The sequence below is a fragment of the Carassius gibelio genome, chromosome A21 (genome assembly GCF_023724105.1).
Source record: "Carassius gibelio isolate Cgi1373 ecotype wild population from Czech Republic chromosome A21, carGib1.2-hapl.c, whole genome shotgun sequence".
NCBI lineage: Eukaryota > Metazoa > Chordata > Actinopteri > Cypriniformes > Cyprinidae > Carassius > Carassius gibelio.
This window is the reverse complement of record NC_068391.1, coordinates 13,796,990-13,815,973: the sequence shown is the minus strand read 5'-3', so window position 1 is coordinate 13,815,973 and position 18,984 is coordinate 13,796,990. Positions and strand designations below refer to the sequence as shown.

The following is an 18,984-nucleotide window of genomic DNA, read 5'->3' as shown; positions in this document are numbered from 1 at the left end:
CACTGTCACGTCCAAGTATTCTCTCTCTATATATATTAAGCAGAAGTGAAGTAAATTTATCTGCCTCCAAGAGGGTATGACGAGGAAGACACAAAAAAACTAAATCACAGACCTCATCCATTGTTTTTTTGAGCACTTTGAAATTGTGTTTTTGTAGATTTTTGCCCTCTGTAGATAAAGGGCACTCTTAGCTCACTGATGTACAGACACAAGCCAGACTTCACTTGTGCTCACCTCACTGGTCAACAGCCTGTCCTCAGACTACAGCTCTAATTTGAGCTCACACTCTGGGACAGTCCACAATTGATGCTCTGTTCCCCAGTCAACACAAAAAGAACCAAATGTACCTCACGACAGTCGAGAGAAATCCCCAATGTCAAAAACGTATCTTTGTGTCTCTCTCTCGGTCTCTGTCTCGTACTCACTCACTCTCACTCGCTCTCCATTAGTTTCCTCTTTTCTTTTCTTTTTTTCTTTCTTTTTTTTCTTCTCACTTGCTTGCTGTCTGTCATGTGACCAAGTTCACAGCATCACACATCATCCTGCTCTGTCTCAATCTCTCTCTTTTCTCGTGATGCACTAAAATGAAAAAGTCTGAATCTGAAAACCAAAACTGAAAGTGTTCATTTTGACATTAGTCTTTGTTTGGATTGGAATAGCTAAAGTGAAATTTTGAACTTCTTACATTTTTACAGACATTCATATTTAAAGGGCAATGGAGCTGTTAATGTGGTAAAGTACTATGTAGGTATAAAACAGTACAATTATTCAAGTGTTGTTCATTGAAATATTGACTGTAAAAAGACTCTATTCAAAATAAGTGCGTCGCTAGTGCATGGCAGCTGTCATACCTTGTTTTCCTTGGAAATCAGGTGTATTGAATATTACACATTACACACTGAATATAATTTATTGGGAAGTGTGTGTGTGTGTGTATGTATGTGTATATATATGTGTATATATATATATATAATTTTTTTATTTTAAGAAATTAATGCTTTATTCAACAAGGATGAATTAAGTTTACCAGAGCGACAGTAAAGACATTTAAAACTAATTTTTATTTCAAAGAAAGGCTGTTCTTTTGAACTTTTTATTAATCTGAGAATCCACACAAAAGAAGTATCATTGTTTCCACAAAAATATGAGCAGCATGTCTGTTGTCAACATAAGAAATAATTATTGAGCACCAAATTAGCATATAAGAATGATTTCTGAAGCATCAGAAGGCACTGAAGACTGGAGAAATGGCTGCTGAAAATGCAGCTTTGCCATCACAGGAATGCATTTATTTATTTATAATTTATATTTTAATATAGAAAAGATATTTTGTAATACTGTTTTACAGTATTACTGTTTTTCTGTGTTTTTAATCAGATAAATGCCTTGGTGAGCATAAGAGATGTTTCAAAAAACATTAATAAATCTCACTGATTTATTTGGTCATAACGAAGATGCTGAGCAAAGTACCGTATGTAAAGTTTGCTATTGGGACTATAATACAAGTTAGGAAATGAAAATATAAACTGTCACTTGTGAATTTTGCCTGCAGTGTGAATCTTTAGGATTTACACACAGTGCTTATCTAAACACAATCTCTTTTGCATCAATATATCATCATCAGCAGCTGCTGTCTACTGAAATGAAACCTAAACCATTTAGTTTTACCATTTAATTTTTGATTGGATGTCAGTGTAGTGTTCTCATTTTTGAAAATTTACTGCCTGTTTTTTTTTTTTTCCTATCATTCAACTACCAAAAATGCTGTTTTCTACAGAATTCGTGGTGCATCCTAAATGTCTGCTCTTTTTCTTCCTCACTCCTCAACTCTGCATTGTCCTCTCATTAGTGTGAGAGTCAGATGGCGACTGGCAACAGTCCTATACAGTCAAAATCACCCAAGCTCTGATAAGGATATTATTAAAGCATTTCTCTGCAAACCTCACATCTGTGTGTTTAGGTTCAGCCTTCATAACCATTCCCAGGTGAAGAATTGTGTTCTGGAAAAGTTTGAAAAAGCAAACACTGGCCTAAACAGTTCTTTTTCTCTCTCTCTCCCTCCCCCTTTGCAGTCTCGCTCCGAGCAGCCCCACATCGGCTGCTACAGACTCCTGAAAACCCTCGGCAAAGGCAACTTCGCCAAGGTCAAACTGGCCAAGCACGTCCTCACTGACAAAGAGGTGAGGGTTGAGTTTACACCCCAGATAAAAAGTGTGACAAACTGTAGGCTGTTTAAACGACACGTGATTTGTCTGATAAGTGGAATGTGTTTAAATCAGATGTGTTTAAATCTCTATAATGCAGATGAAGATAAACATGCTGCTCAGTTGTTAGCTCAGGTCTCACGCCTCAGAGATTTTAAAGCAACCGCAGCAGCCGTCCACCTGATCCCTCTCAGAAAAAAACGGCCTCTGCTATGCACTGAAAGTGTATGTAGAAATGGCAATATAGTGTTTCCTAGTAATCATTAAACTGTATTTTTGTCATCATACTATGATCATACTCAGAACAACATCTAATAGTACCAGCAGTGTAACAAACACTGTTAAATACTTTCATTTGTAATGAAATTGTAATTTTTTTGGAATAAAATGGAAGGAATTTTCTCCTCCTCTCAATTTTATTTTTGGAAATGTAAAGTCTGCATGAAATTCACAGTTCGTCTATTTTTCTAAATTAATATTACCGATCTTATTGAGATTCATTTGTAGAGAAGTTTAATTAGTTTTTTACCCTTTTAAATGAATTGAAATATCTCAAAAGACTTGTCCCTGTTGACGTATGCCAGACTTCTCCAATGGTTTCGTTTGCTTAAACTCTGCCTAATCCGCAACCAATAAATCGAACCAAGTCACCTACACTTCATTTCATTCCTTCGATAATCTTTTTCACTTGGATGTGTCACAATGCAAAAAATATGAGACTGCATGGTTCTGAGACGCTGATAACGCACCATGTGACTCGTGACCACAGAGAAGAGTATGAGACTTCTAGAGACGAGGGTGAAGCAGAGAACTCTGGGTTCACATGTGTGCGCTCGCCGCAGGAGCAGCAGCACGCTGTAATCTCTATGCAGCATGGTGAATTGTTTCCTGATGATGTGAGATTGTGATCTGTATTAAGGCAGACTGAGGCTGATGTGTGCCTGCCGCCTCAGGGCTTTTCCCGAGCACTCTCCCTAACCGAGCTCTTCACCCTCTCAATCAGGTGGCGGTGAAAATCATAGACAAGGCTCAGCTCAACTCCTCCAGTCTTCAAAAGGTGAGTCTGACCCTTCCTCCTAAAGTTTAATGGGGTCGAAATACAATTTCAGAAGTTTACTGCTGATTTGTTTTCTTTAACTCTCCCACCACTGTTAAGTTGTGTCTCTTCCTGTTGCCTCACAACTTTTAAAATCCAAAGCCTTTTCTCTGTAGAGCCCATGGCAGCTAATTATAGAAAATTAGACTCCAATACTTCCTGAAGTAAAGGGTTAGTCAGATGTGGGGTTTGGTGGGGGTAGTTCTCAACCACATTTCACTCGTGTGTGTGCACAAGCTTGAAATATTTACACTCCACATCATCCGTTTGCTGCAAATTGACATCTTCCATCTCCCTTTTCAGCTATTTCGGGAAGTGAGGATCATGAAGCTCTTGAATCACCCAAATATTGGTAAGCTTAACTGACAGACAAATCACCATAAGTCTCTCAGCTTGAATCTCCATTTTTCTGGTTTTGGCTGCGCCCACTGTTTTTTTTTTTTTTTTATTGTTGGGTTCATTAATCCTCCTCCAAATGTCAGTGTTTTTCTGTGCAACTGTATTTGGTGAGCGTAAAACCCCTTGGGAATAATCCAAATCAAAATGATTTTTAGTCTTCAATCCAGTATACTTACATTGCCTTTAAATAAAGCAAAATGTGTCAAATGTTTCTTACATCTCTCTTTTTTCCCTCTTGTCCTCGTGTAGTGAAGTTATTTGAAGTCATTGAGACAGACAAGACGCTCTACTTGGTGATGGAATATGCCAGCGGAGGTCAGAGCTCTCCCCAACCCATTTTGACCTCATTTCGTCTACGCTGTTACACGTTAAATGTGTTTTCATGTCTGAATGTTCAGCTATTATGTAAATGGTCCCACCGCATAGACCTCATTCCATAGGAAACAGTGAAACACACTTTGAATGCCATACAAATCACATTCAATCATGAATTTTCAATTTTGAATTTATTGACAGCTCTAGTTTCATTTTATCAGTCACCTGAGGCTGTTTATTTTATACGCAAATTATTGCTTTATAGTTAAGTACCAGAGGCTGTTTCGTACCAAAGCCAGACTTCTAGCTTACCCTCTCAATTTTATTGCAACTGTTTCTTTTCTAACCGTGACTGTTGTTCCCCTTCTTGGTTTGCAGGTGAGGTGTTTGATTACCTCGTAGCCCACGGCAGAATGAAAGAGAAAGAGGCTCGAGCCAAATTCAGACAGGTGAGAAGCAGCACATTTGGTTGTTACATGTAATCCATAGCTCCGTAGGGGCTGTAAACGCATCAGTAGTGTTTTGGGTTCCTCTTTTATATGTGCTTTCTTTTCTACTTTTAAAATGTCATGCCTTGTTCACATGATGGTATGGCTCATCCGATCAGTCGATCCTCTCAAGGAGTCACATTTGTTAATCTTGATGCTAATACCTGATAGGAATGGTTCTTAAAAGTTGCTAAAGTTAATTCCAGTCACTTTGTGTGTAAGCTAGTGTTGATATAGAAGTACGTGCTTCTTATGCGTGTGTGCAGATTGTATCAGCGGTGCAGTACTGCCACCAGAAGTGCATTGTCCACAGAGACCTCAAGGTACACAAGATAATGTTCACACTGTATTTTATTGCATTATACTAATGCAGATTGGATTTCATCCCTAAATACATGATCATTAAAGATTCTCCTTTGCTTGCAGGCAGAGAACCTGCTCCTGGATGCAGATATGAACATTAAAATTGCCGATTTCGGCTTCAGTAACGAGTTCACACTGGGCAACAAGCTGGATACTTTTTGTGGCAGCCCTCCTTATGCTGCCCCCGAGCTCTTTCAGGGAAAGAAGTATGATGGGCCGGAGGTGGATGTCTGGAGCCTTGGGGTCATACTATACACACTGGTCAGCGGTTCTTTGCCATTCGATGGACAGAATCTAAAGGTGAGCACAGACAAATTAGACCGTGTCGACAGCTTTGACATAAATGCTGAATGCTTGTGTTTGTGTGTTCGTAGGAGTTGCGAGAACGGGTTTTAAGGGGCAAGTACAGGGTTCCCTTCTATATGTCGACCGACTGTGAGAACTTATTGAAGAAATTACTCATACTCAACCCAACCAAGAGAGGGAGCCTTGAGGTTTGAACATTCATAAATACTTGCATAAGCTAAGTCTTGACCTTTAAATATTGTGTAAAGTCTGGTCTACATTGCAGCTTATTCTGGCAAAGCCGATATTGGTGTTTCTTCGATTTTAGGCACTTTATGTCTCAGAGTTTGATTTGAAACCGATTATGTATAGATTTGATTGTTTTGATCTTAATATGTGTAAGTGTATCATAAAACTGTGAATTCAGTGAAAATTGTGAAATCAGTTCAACAAACCAGAAGGTTAAATAAACTATATTAAGATCTGTTGATGTATTTGATGTATATATTAGGGATGTTCATTTCCGTTATTTTTCCTAACCAAAGACCGAGGCTCGTTAACCGATTATTAGCCATTAACCGACAAGACTATTTTAAATTAGAAAGTATCAGTGTCTGTGACCCGTAAAAAATACTTGCATATGTTTCCCGGGGATTGATTGTACAAAAGCAGCAAACAACAGAACTGAGGATTCACATGGTCATCATATCACATCATGCACCTGAAGCGCTTCTGTGAATGAATAAATAGGCTTATACAAGAAATATATTTTTACTTAAATAATAAGTTAAGAAAATGGACGAAAAATGCAGTTTTGGTTCATTTTTGTGCTGCACGAAAGGAAACCAGAGTGCAGGAAGCGGCATCCTATTTTTTCCGTTAAGCTTATTTTTCACACAGATTTGTTTTTATTGTGAATTTAGGCAAATGAAAGCAAACCGTTTACAATTCAGATTATCTTTATGACTGTAGGGAGTAGTTGCTCCTTCCACTCAAGTGATTGCGCTGGTGCCGCATGCACACACAGTTAAGCTTTGCTACCTTGACAATGCAGCCTGTTCATTATCATAATGAAATTCAGTCAGTCAAACATATGGGGAAAAAACACACTGCTCAGTTTAAATATGTAGTAAAATCAGTGCCGTTAAGTGTTATCACCGTACCACCGTGATGTTATGCAAAACATATTAGATATTGGAACACGAGTGAAATACATAATAAATAATAACTTGGCTTTCAAATACGTAGTGAATACGGAAACATTTTAATTTGTGGTTTCACTTTCATTTTAGCCTAAATTCATTTGTTTTGGCTTGTCTTTTATATTGCTATAACTTCTGAAAGGCCTATTTTTGGTTTTTGTTCATTTCTAAAAACTGTTAATTGAAATGATTTGTTGTGGAGTTGGGGGAACTAAAATAGCATAGCTATGTTTACAGTTCATTGTAATGTTTGCAAACATTTCGTGTCGGCATTAAGCCCATTTCTGAATGAAATAATAAAATACAACTTATTATACGCCACTTATGTTTTTTTTTTCTCTTTTCCTAAAAAAAGAAACATTTTATACGCATAGCATATTTTAACCATGCAGCAAACCTTTTTAAATGTATTGATAAATAGTTGAAAAAAAGAAGTGATTTTTAAGGTTTGTTAATGGTTAACCGGTTCAAATGAACATCCCTAGTATATATGTACATCAAAAATTTGCTTTAAATTAGCTTATTGAATATTGTATGCAAAATTCAGTGCCATGAACCTCTCAAGTTATGGCAAATCCGGTGATCAGCTTTGCCTGTGCAGCTACCTGTTACCTGGTAAAATGATAGACTTTATATAAACCTTTATTCCTGGAAATTACATAAAAGCCATCTGATCAGATCTGATGATTTTAGCCAGCTTTTGCTATTTTTGTGTGCTGTGTGCATCAGATTGTTCACGGGCGGTCTGTGGGCGTACAGTCTGAGGCTTAGACTCTGTACAAACAACTGTTTGCAGATTGATGTGTTTTCTTGGAATAATTCAGCATTTCATGACCGTGTGATGTGATTTTGAAGTGCTGCCCTCAGTTGACTGTCCGTGTACCCTCTTCAATAAAGGCCAACTATTTTATTTTGCATCATGCTAATTTACACCAGTGATCCACACTCCATTATGATCTCTTTACTTTGTGTCCTTTCCTTCCTTACGCTTAGCAGCAGATCATGAAGGACCGCTGGATGAACGTGGGCAATGAGGACGACGAGTTGAAGCCCTACATTGAACCCCAACCCGACTACAAGGACCCTAAGAGGACAGGTCAGCACCCCAGCAGTGCAGGGGATTGGAAGATAGGTGGGGCAGACGTGGCCTGGGGCTTTAGTGATGGTGGTGGGTGGGGCTTGAGAGCTGGATGGATTATGATTGGGTAATATATCTTGGTGATGGGACTGAATCTGAATTCCACACATCAGCTCATTTGAGCCTCTTTATTTGTGAGTTAACGCAACAACCCAAGTTTTTCCTGCTTTATAACACTTGTCTGTTTTCTTGTCTCCCAACAGTGTGTGGTTTGTGTTGTGCAGGATTATTGTTTTCTTTAATTTTGATAGTTGTTACTTTCAAAACGAATATATTTAGTTGTGTTGCTTATACATGAGGTTAGTGTTGTGTAATTAAAATATGAACTATTAAAGGTTTGGTGCATCATTTATCTTGCAGCATTTGTGCTGCAGACATGAATGATGCCCTAACTGGTATTACATCTCTAAGGAATCAGACTTTTATGATCAGAGGATTGCATTCTAGGAGGGATCTCAGCCATATATAGTAACCAGAATATTGTAGAGACATGGTTGATAGGTTATTTTGGCTTGAGCTGTAAGAAATCACCAACCCAAACACCCAGCACACCTTAGAATGCACACAGCAGTTACCCATGATACCCTAGCATCGTGGCTATAGTTTATGACACTGAATATAAAATTCTAGGTCAAGATGTTGTGGTCAAGCAGGTAAGCTGTTTTTCTAATTATTTCACTCTTTTGTCTGTCCTCTCAGATATTATGCTACGGATGGGATACTCTCTAGATGAAATACAAGACTGCCTGATCAAGCAAAAATACAATGATGTCATGGCAACTTACTTATTACTGGACTATAGGAACTCAGAGGTATGCTACTCTAAAGATCATGTGAATATCTGGCTGTTTGTGCATGTAGAACTGTAATAGCTTTTGGTTTTGTTGTGTTCGGTTTTATTTATTTATTGCTTTTTCCATTTTTTAAAATAGTTTCTTTGTATAAATTAGTTTTTTCATTGTTCTTTTTTGTTCTGTTTTCTATTTTTGTGTGTTGTTTCTTTCCTTTTTTATTTATTTGTGTATTTTTTGGTTCTACTTTAGTTTGTTTTGTTCTGTTTTGTTGTTGTTGTTCTGGTTTGATTTCTGTTAAATTTATTTAATTTAATTAATCTTTAAAACTGTAACCTTACAATTGATATACTCATGTACATAATTATATTTTGAGAGGCTTCATTAAAAATTACACGAATAATTACACACATGAGTACCTGACTGTACAGTTCCTGCTTTGGGAATGGCAGTTGTTTTAACCATAGTAGAGTAAAAATGCAAATTTAAAGCTCAAAGCGCATAAGTACCATTTTTCTTCTTTTTTCTTAGATGGATGAAATATCAATAAAGGCCCGCCCAGCCCCTGACCTCACAAACAACACCCAAGCATCTCCTCATAAGGGACAACGCAATACCTCCAACCCAAAGTCCCGCAGACCCACAGACCAAAGTACAGCATCATTCTGCTGGTCATTAGCCACCATAAGCGCCGGCTGGTTTGGTTTGTAAAGCTCAGATGTTTTCCCTCTACACTGCAGGCTCCTCTGTTTCCACCAAGCGTCCTCAGGGCGAAAGCAAGCACATCAGTGGTTCATGCAGCTCCAGTAAAGTCCCTCCCAGCCCGCTGATCTCCGGAGACCATAAGAAAACTCCTACCCCTTCCACTGTGAGTACAGAGCCCCCTGAGGAGCCGATGACTGATACACAGCACGGGTGTGATCTCACGTCACTGATATCTCTGTGTGCTCTTCATGTGCCATATAGAACAGCATCCTGTCCTCAGGCACCAGCCGCAGCAGGAACTCGCCAATCACTGAGAGAGCCACTCTGGGAGTACAGAATGGCAAGGACAGGTACTGCCACATTCCTCTTTATGTACAGAGTCTTCGTTTCATGCAACGAATAAAATGGAAGCACCCATCAAACTTGGATTAACACAGTGGATTGGTGTTAAAAGTATGTGTATATTTAGACCGCTTGGAAAGCTTCTCTGCTCTCGACTCATTTTGTCAGGCTGCTGTCCTGCCAGCATGGGAAACATAATCCTGTTATGTGCACACATGCATTCACACATTGACAATCGCACACATTCAAGAACACATTCAAATGCAGCATGAAGCTGAAATCTGTTAAGCTAGATTTGCAATGCCTTTAAGAATTTAGAATTCGTCCAAGGATTAAAAAAAAAAAAAAAAAAAGTATGTAATCATTCGAGAGCTCAGCAGCTTGGGTTCCTTTCAATACAATAAAATAATATTCTGAGTTATTTTCAATTTACTGTCTTTCTGTGGCATGCTAGAGATTAAAACTGGCAATAATTTATGGCACCTCTTTCAGGGAAACTCCTTAACAGCTATATGCTTGCAGTTGCAGCACAATAAATCAGTGTTTCAATTATCTCCATTTGAAAACTATAATTGGAACGCTTAAAAGTTTAGACGTCTGTTCGAAAGTTTGAGGTCCGTACAGTTTTTATGTTTTTAAAAAAAGTCTTCCATTCTAATCAAGGTGGCCTTTATTTAACCATAAATACAGTGTAACTATAATATTGTAAAATATTATTGAAATTTATATTCTATTTTTTTGTGTTTTAGATGTCATTTATACCTGTGATGGCAGAGCTGAATTTTCAGCAGTCAATATTATACTCTTCAGTGTCACACAGGTTCAAAAGAACAGCATTTATTTAAAAAATAGTTTTTTCTAAACATTTATAAAAATGTTTTTACTGTTACTTTTGATCACTTTAATGTAACCATGCTGGATGCAATTATTATCATTATTATTATTTAAATCATACTGACCTACTTTTGAACAGTAGTATGTTAGTGTAAGAATATTGTGTTGTAGAATCTCTGACAGTAAACAGTAAATCTGGTTACTTTTAGTAAATGCAAGTTTTTGCGAACTCTGCCTAGAAAAGTAGTTCTACCCCAGAAAGATGATTTGGATAACGGCACCATTTGAGCAGACAGTGGAAGTGCTATTTACAGAAATATGAGCTCCATGTCCTCTTAAACCCTCTGGGCAGAATGCCAACTATTGTAACTGCATTAGTTCATTTTTACAAACTTGGGGACAGGTGGGAATTATTGTCTGTGTAATCGACAGAATGCCGCAGATGCATTTGATATATATCCTACGTTGTAAACTTCCCAGAATATTTCTCTAACGATTCCTAGTTACGTTCACAGAAACCAACTATTTTTTCTCTCTCTCTCTCTCTAAAATATGACTTTTTTTAGATGGAGTAAAACCTGCCCACAGTCCAGAGTAGAGTGTCTTATTGGAGATGCCTTCACTCAAATAATTAAAGTTATTTAAATATACACATTCATAGAAATGTAGTCATGTAGAAATCATAGAATTTGCCCGACCCAAATAATCAGGTTACACAGAAAAGAGATGCAGGAAACCGAATGATATGGATGTTTAAGTCTGCTTGAGGTGACAATCCATAGCACAGTCAGAATACTGATGTGGAAAGAGTTTTATATGTGTGCGCAAGGTCAGGTTGCAGAGCAGCAAATACAAATACTGCCACCAGATCACCCTCACAAATGCATCAGATGTCTTTCGTCTGCTTTTATTCCGTATCTATAATGATCAGTTTGATAAACTTTACCTGTTTAATAATTAAGGTACTGTGAGTAGCTTTTAAATGCACATCATGCCCTTGAGGCTCATTTGATCATTATTATATCTCGATTTTGATTCTCACTGAGATGGAGTGAGCTTTCCAGCAATAATGCAAGTTTTATCCAACTTTGGCAAACTTTAATGTATATAGATATAAATGGCATCCAAACCTGCATTATCGCACTGCAGCATTGTATTTTTATGTCCTGGTGTGTGCTTTTGTCTTATTCCATCCCTTTCTCATCCAATCCCTCCATCTTTGCTGAGTCTAACCTGTCTGCTTTACAACCTCACCCATACCTCCCTCCACTCTGTACGTGGGGGGCGTCCGCACATGGGGGATGTTGTGATTCGTCTTTCCCCTAGCTTGAACACTCCAGGGTCCCGCGCCTCCACCGCCTCAGCGGCCGCGGTCCTCGCCGCCTCATCCTACACCCGTCACCACAAGTCTTTGTCCACCTCTGCCCACCCCAGTCCCCCAGACCTCCATGCACATCGCCCCAGGCAAGTCTATTCAGATGGGGATTCGACTTCAAGAGCCAGGGACGAACCAAGACGTATAGATTGCTTGTTTTAAAGCAGAAACTTTAAACGTTTTTTGGGGGGGTTTGAAATACATGAGATCCGCAGACGAAGTACCAGATACGTCAAGCAAAGAGATGAGAAGGCCATCTTTTTTTTTTTTTTTTTTCAACTTTACCTACTTTTCTCACTCGTTATCCGTCACAATAACACGTCGTCTTACTCGCCATCCCACTTTCTCGTCCGCATAAATACACATGGTTCACAACACACCTGACAGTCTGTTTCTTTCTAATTCATAATGCACATGCAAGCTTTAACTCATTGTCTCATGTGTTGGGTTGCTCTGCTGCCCCATTGTTCTTAACCCCTTCTTTTCTTAACCCCTTCTTCTCCAGATGGTGCATTCATATCTTCTAAAACCTCTCACTGCTTGCGTAACCTTTAATAAAGTCGTTTGTGACATCCAAGCTTGTTTCACAGACCGTTGTGTGAATGCTAACAATGGTTTTGTCTCCCTCCCTGAAGAGTTTCTTTGAGTTTTTTTGGTTTTCTGTTGTTGTTTGAGTCTCATTTTTTGTTGGTAATAGCTGCATGATAACTGTTAGGGGTGATGTGTGTTAAACAGTGTTAAAATACTTGTCTTTGGTTTAATGTAGGTAGACTCAAGTTGTCCTTAAATATTAAACACTGTAGCACTTTGAATACATTGTATTAGGGTGTTACTGTAAATCTGACGAATAGAAGATTAGTTTTACACTACTGTTCAGAAATACAGTAAACACCTTTATATGGTAAAATATAATATATAATATAAATTGGAGTTTTTAAAGGTAAACTTTTTTTTTTATCAATTAAATAAAATCATATATCGGCCACTAAACAATGCATTACCAGTGCATTTTGTTATAGTAAAAATTATTTTTGAAAAGGTAATTTTTCCTGTTCTGCAGAAATTACACACTTCACATTTAACACTTACTAATATATTAACCTATTGTATTGTTTTGTAACATTGAAAAAAATATATGTATCAGAAATGTGGTTCTCGTGTGGTTTAAGCCTGTGGCTTGTCACATGTCTGGCATGGTACACATAGGGCTGATGCTGGATTTATACTTTCACACGCAAGTGCATGCCTGGGTTTTATTCCATCACTTTTTGAAATGAACCTCAAATTAATTGTAGGTTTTTTTCCACAAGGATAATTTGTCTGCCATCAGTGCAAGAGCTGCAGTTGTTAGCATAATGAAATGGCCTATTCATGCTTTTGTGCCTGATTATTCATGTTGCTCTCAAGCGGCTTACATTGGTTTGTATTTGAATGGCTGCAAAACTAGAGTTGAGTGTTAACTTAATCTCTTTTAACCTTTGCAAACTATTTGTACAAAATAGCACGGCCAACCAGAAAGCACCAGTGGTGTCCCCCTCAGCTCAGAACATAAACATTTCCTCAATGGCTGACCGTACCAACTTCTCCAGAGGGGTGACGAGCAGAAGCACTTTCCACGCCGGCCAGCAGAGAACCACACGAGACCAGCAAGCCTCAGCGTACAATGACCCCTCAGCCTCCCCCTCGCTTTCCCATGGCAACAGCCAGGTGCGCCGTACTGGGACAGGCATCTTCAGCAAGTTTACTTCCAAATTTGTACGCAGGTGAGTTCATGATCCTTCCACACGGTGACAGTGTTACTTGCATTTACTTAAGTGAACAGTTAGGAATACACATGCACGCATTCTCATGACTCACCAGTGCTCCCCTCTTTCAGGGCGAGATGGTTTGGACTGGCACTGTTTTTTATGGCTAAGATCATGAACTCTGAAACAAAGGGCTGCTGGAGCAGAGATGGTTTTAAGTGTGAAAGATGCTAACTGAAGGATTACTAACATATGAAATCCAGGGTTCCCACGGTCAGGGAATCAATAGAAATATCAGGGAGTGATTTCCATGCCTAGAAAAGTCATGGAAATTAATTGCATCGTCATTTTTTTTGTTTGTTACATAAACAAAGGTTAATCTTTGTCCAGCAATCAAGAATGACTTGGAAAATCCTGAAAATTTGAGAAAAGTTGTGGGAACCCTGCAAACCGGACCCTAATCTAACATCCATCATTCATGCAATGCATTTACAATTCAGTTTCCTCAGCAATCTTAAACGGCCCTGTGTGACTTAGTTTAATCCATATTCTTTAATCTGACTACAAACCCTGGTGCCCTTTTCAGTGCCCTCAGCTAACATTAATGGTCAAAACCTTTCATAGGTTTCATAAAGAACCCTTTTTAACCTCTTCACCTTTCAGCCAAACAGGATGTAGTTAATCTTTGAGCGATTTTCCAATGGTTCATGCACATGTGAGAAACACCATTTTTCCCTTTTTCTCTAATTCTTTTTTTGTAGAAATCTCTCATTCAGATTTCCCAGAAGGTAGGCATTATAACGCCACCCTTGCGTTTTCCCAAGACAATGTCTTTTTCCTGTCTTCTATATTCCTTCTGTGATGTCTTGTGTCTTGAACCAGCATTTATTTTTGTTCCACATGCATATCTTTTCGTGGTATTATTCTTTACTAATGCTCTGCGTCCATTGCCTGACTCACTCCTCTGCCAGCCCTCTCTTCCTCCTCCTCGATTGCATCACATCCTGCTTCTCTCTCATATGAACTCATGGAGTCCGGTCATGTACATTGTGCCGCAGATCTTGTGAAATGGTCTCCCTGTGCCCTCGTCTGTGCTGTCATCATGCAACATGACTACACTCCAACAATGCAGTTAAATGATAGTGTAACACAAGTTTTATAGGTCTTTGTAGATTGTTTCTAATTACACCATTGTACAAGGACTGATAAACTTTTGATAAAACATTTCATAAACTCTGATTTTCATGATTCGGTTCCATTTAAAGGTTACTGTACATCTACTAAAATACTGTCAAACATACAGCTAAATCTACAGTGCCAAAGTAAAAAACAAAAGTGTTTTACTTCAATTGTGAGCTTGCACTCAAATTAAATGTGATAAAAGATATCTATGAATAGACATCAACACCTCTTTAAAATTAATAGTGTACATATTTGGTTAAAATCGATTCCCTATTTTCATTTTCGAAACTTTTTTTGGTTGTGCAATTGATTTTCGAACTAAAACTGACAGCCCTAGTCGTAAGTGTGTTTGTTCAGCGCAGTCAGAGAAATAATTTAATTCCTTATTCTGGTCTATTTTTGCCGAAAGGTTTAGGTCAGGTAAGTTCATAGTTAGCAGCTAGAAGCACACAGCCAGGCAGGGTCGATAGAGAATGTCAGTCGTGTCTTCATGCTGAGGGTTGTAAAGGGTGACACCTGCTTTTCTCCTCTTACGGTCTACTGCTTATTCTTATAATGCTGCACTAAAACGGACGTGCTGCTTTTGTCCCTTCGTTCTTGTGCTGCGCTGTTTAGGAGGTGGCTGGTCTCCCCGTCCGACTGTATTATTCAACACACACCTCGCTGAAGTCACTTGTTCAGCTGTACAATACACAAGTGAGAAAATGAACTAGATGCTAATTTTTACACTTGATGTCTGACAGACAAGTTTGAGAAGTTAAGTTTAGAAGGACCACTTGTAGTTTTGCTCTAGGCACTGCACTATACTATGAATTTTGATGTTAGGTTTCAAATAAGATTTGAAATTAGTTTGAATTCCTTTTGGGGTCACTTAAAATGTTATATGCTCTTAAATGACCAGACACAAATCATGTACACAAAGAAAATTCAAACTTTCATTTTGACATCGATATTTGCTGGCCATTTGGAATATGAATATTTAAATCCTAGTTTTGGTGTAATAGCTTTTGTCTAATTTTTTTCAGGCGTTTATGCTTAATACAAAGTGGCTTAAGTGAGTGTGTGTGTTGATCCCGAGGTAAAGAGTTTAAAATTAAATGCTCAAGAAGGTGGTGAAGGGACTGTAAAAAGATGCTTTATGGGTTTTTTAAGATATTTTAAGTTTTATTACATCTACATGAACAGGACTAGTACTTAGCTAGCAGAAATAAGAGAACTTGAATTGAGGGACTAAACTTGTTGGTTTTCTTTGAGGAGTCCGTATGAGGGAGAGGGTCGAGATGAGGCCAGCAGGTGAGGACAACGAGTGACTAATAAAAATCATTTATCTACAAAGCGTACTTCTCAAATCACTGAATCATAACTTAATTAGAAATGTTTTATAAAGTTGAGTGTGGAGTCAATTAAAGCTTAAACCGAGTATTTTGTCTTTTGAATCACTGGATGACTTGAAAAATTAGACAATCAAATGTGCTCTACCGTTTTAAAGTTTGGGGTCAGTACTCAAAGTATTTTATGTTCACCAAGGCTGCATTTATTTAATACATAATACATTAACAAACAATAATATTACAAACTCTTTGGTGAATAAGGAATTCAAAGGAACAACATTTATTTGCAGTAGGGATTTTTTGTAACACAAATGTCCTTTAAACAATTTAATATGTCCTTGTTAAAATAATTCCCTAAAATTTTACTGACCCCAAACTTTTAAACGAACTTTCAAATGATTGATTTACATGCAAGAATTTCTTAGTATCTGAAAATATGTAATAAATTCATTTTAAATTTCAACAAACAGAGTTAAAGGGTTAGTTCACCCAAAAATAAAAATGAGGCTGCATTTTACTCACCCCCGATGCATCCTAGGTGTATATGACTTTATTCTTTCAGAGTTATATAAAAAATTGTCTTTGATTTTTTTTTTTTTTTTTTCAAGCTCCATAATTGCAGTCAGTGGGTGTTGCATTGCTTTAGTCCAAAATACCTGAAATAAAAAGCGTCCTTCCATTAAAAAAAAAAAAAGCTCCAGGGGGTGAACAAAGTTCTCCAGTAGCGAATTGATGCATTTTTGTAAGAAAAATGTCCATATTCAAAACTTAATCATTTGAATGTAGCTTGTGCTCTCTGTTGTAAACAGAAGCAGTTCTGGGGGAATTACATGAGGTCAGCTTTGCGCATATGCCACTCAGAAGTGATACACGTGAGATGTAGAGAAGAGGTCAAAACAAAACAACAGTCACTAATTTAGAAGTACAAAACAAGGCTTTGTAAAGAAGAATGTAAGAGAATTTCTATATACGCCAAAAGGAGACTGGTTTTCCTTTTCTAAAGTGATAAAACTGCATCTTTTGATCCTGTAAACAGTTTTCACGAGACTCACCAGCGCATGTGCAATGTTGACCCTAGGACTTCATCCGCCCCGGGAACACTTGTGTGTACAACTGTTGGTGCAAGCTAGATTAAAGTGACTATTATGTTTTGAATATGGATATTTTTCTTACAAAAACGCATCAATTCACTACAAAAAGTCCTTTGTTCACCCCCCAGAGCTTTTTATTTCAGATCTTTTGGACAGATGCATGCAACACACACTGACTGCAATTATGGAGCATGAAAGATCAAAGATTTTAATATAACACTGACTGGATTAATCTGAAAGAAGATAGGATGCCTCGGGTGAGAGTAAAATGCAGCCTAATTTTCATTTGTATACTTTTTATTGTTTTTGTTTTTACCCCCAAAAAGCACTTAACAGATGTCCAATTAGTGGATGCTGTTGTTTTAACTGCATTGTAGTCTTCCACCACAGCCCTATGTTGGTGTTTTGTGTTGATTAAAAACATTTAATCATGTTGATGCAAACTTTAAATGTGTTAAAGCAGAAGAACTAGTTCGAATCAACCTAGCTTCTTCTGTCTGTTATCATTTACTTGTCTTCCTCATGTTTACCTATGTTTTCCTGTTTGTTCCTCTCACCGTTTTCACTGAAGACCCATGTTGAGCACAGCAGACAAGATGGAGAAAGGTACCCATGGACTGTCCGGTGATGAAAACAAGGACTCCTTTTCTTCCTCTTCTCCAGCGTCCAGCACACCTTCATCCACCCAGGCCTCCAAGGACACCAAACCACGCTCCCTCCGCTTCACCTGGAGCATGAAGACCACTTCCTCCATGGAGCCCAACGAAATGATGAAGGAGATCCGGAAAGTTCTGGACTCCAACAGCTGCGATTACGAGTTGCGCGAGTGCTTCATGCTCCTCTGCGTTTCGGGTAACCCCACGCATGATGACTTTGTCCAATGGGAGATGGAGGTGTGCAAGCTACCCCGCCTCTCGCTCAATGGGGTGCGCTTCAAGAGGATCTCCGGAACCTCCATCGCCTTTAAGAACATCGCCTCGAAGATCGCCAACGAGCTAAAACTGTGAGAAAGAGGATGGTTTCTGTGGAAAAGATCTTGAGGAACGGTTGGATACAATGTGTTGGGAATGAAGAGGCACTGTAAGGAAAATCATTGGAGTTGTGAGCTGTACGGCAGCAATGAAGAGTCTTGAGGCTGTAATGGGGGAAAAGGTGTAAGACATGGGGGACATTTGTGCATATTTCAGGGGGGTACTTTTTGGGGGAGGTGTTCTGTATTGGTTTGGGTTTTCTGTTCCTTACTCACCCCCTCAAATGCTTGGTGTTGTTAACTTTATTTGTGATCATTTTGTTCAATTGTTGTGGTTTTTCTTGGACCTCACAATTGTCCTTAATTCAGAAAAAGTGAGAAGACGTTGGTTTTCATGAACTGGAATTGTTTGCCAGTAATTATTTTTTTTCTACAAACACAAACCTGCTACTGTCATGGACAGCTAACTCTCCCCCTATATCCTGGTCCTTATTCCTTGTTCATCCCCGAACACAAACAATGATAAACAACAGCATTACTTGATCTTACTTCCAATTCCAGGTTAGCTGTGATGAGCAGAGATGGAGAGATTGGCGGTTGACGCTCTGAATGTACAACACAATATCGAAACCCAAATGGCTAGTCACATTCATTAGAGCCATCATTTGAATTTTCATATCCTCTCATCATGCTCTGATTGGTTCTGATCTAGCCAATGAAATGGTAGCTATTCCGTAACCTCTGCCCCATTTCTACATCACAGTACAGTGTCTTATTTGAGCTGAAATGGAAGTGTTGACTTGAACCCTTGGTGCACTGGAGGTGAATCACCTCTTAGCACTCTATGCCCAGACAATTAGTTTTTTGTTGTTTTTGTTTTTTTCCTCTACTGCAGGAGTTATATATCTGAAACTAATTAAGGGCCAATTAAGTAATTATTGGTGGATTGTAGTGTAATTAAGAATTGCTGGTTGGATCCAATCTGCTGCACTGGAATGAGTCTGTGTTTCGTTGCCTTTCTCTGGAGAAGATAATTATTAATATTATTATATGAATAAACCAGACATTGGATGATTTGTGTTCAGTTGTTTATGAGCAATATTCTTTTTATGTTAGTGCATTGTTTTA

The 18,984-nt window shown here is 38.3% G+C and overlaps 1 protein-coding gene across 18 annotated transcripts in view; it reads left to right on the top strand.

Moving 5' to 3' along the window:
• Positions 1-18,940, top strand: part of LOC127942228 (serine/threonine-protein kinase MARK2) — a 29,358-nt gene extending 10,418 nt beyond the window's left edge. The window contains exons 1-19 of one of the 18 annotated variants that reach the window (XM_052537900.1): positions 1,383-1,985; positions 2,073-2,180; positions 3,208-3,261; positions 3,604-3,652; positions 3,949-4,014; positions 4,393-4,463; positions 4,769-4,825; positions 4,929-5,165; positions 5,240-5,359; positions 7,346-7,484; positions 8,190-8,302; positions 8,813-8,933; positions 9,022-9,149; positions 9,248-9,336; positions 11,489-11,626; positions 13,040-13,300; positions 14,044-14,070; positions 15,719-15,757; positions 17,458-18,940. In XM_052537900.1, the coding sequence (XP_052393860.1) occupies positions 1,797-1,985; positions 2,073-2,180; positions 3,208-3,261; positions 3,604-3,652; positions 3,949-4,014; positions 4,393-4,463; positions 4,769-4,825; positions 4,929-5,165; positions 5,240-5,359; positions 7,346-7,484; positions 8,190-8,302; positions 8,813-8,933; positions 9,022-9,149; positions 9,248-9,336; positions 11,489-11,626; positions 13,040-13,300; positions 14,044-14,070; positions 15,719-15,757; positions 17,458-17,893 (2,442 nt within the window). In that variant the 5' untranslated portion in view covers positions 1,383-1,796 and the 3' untranslated portion in view covers positions 17,894-18,940. The other 17 variants (XM_052537903.1, XM_052537902.1, XM_052537906.1 and 14 more) reach the window with 17 other exon arrangements.
• Positions 18,941-18,984: the final 44 nt, after the last annotated feature.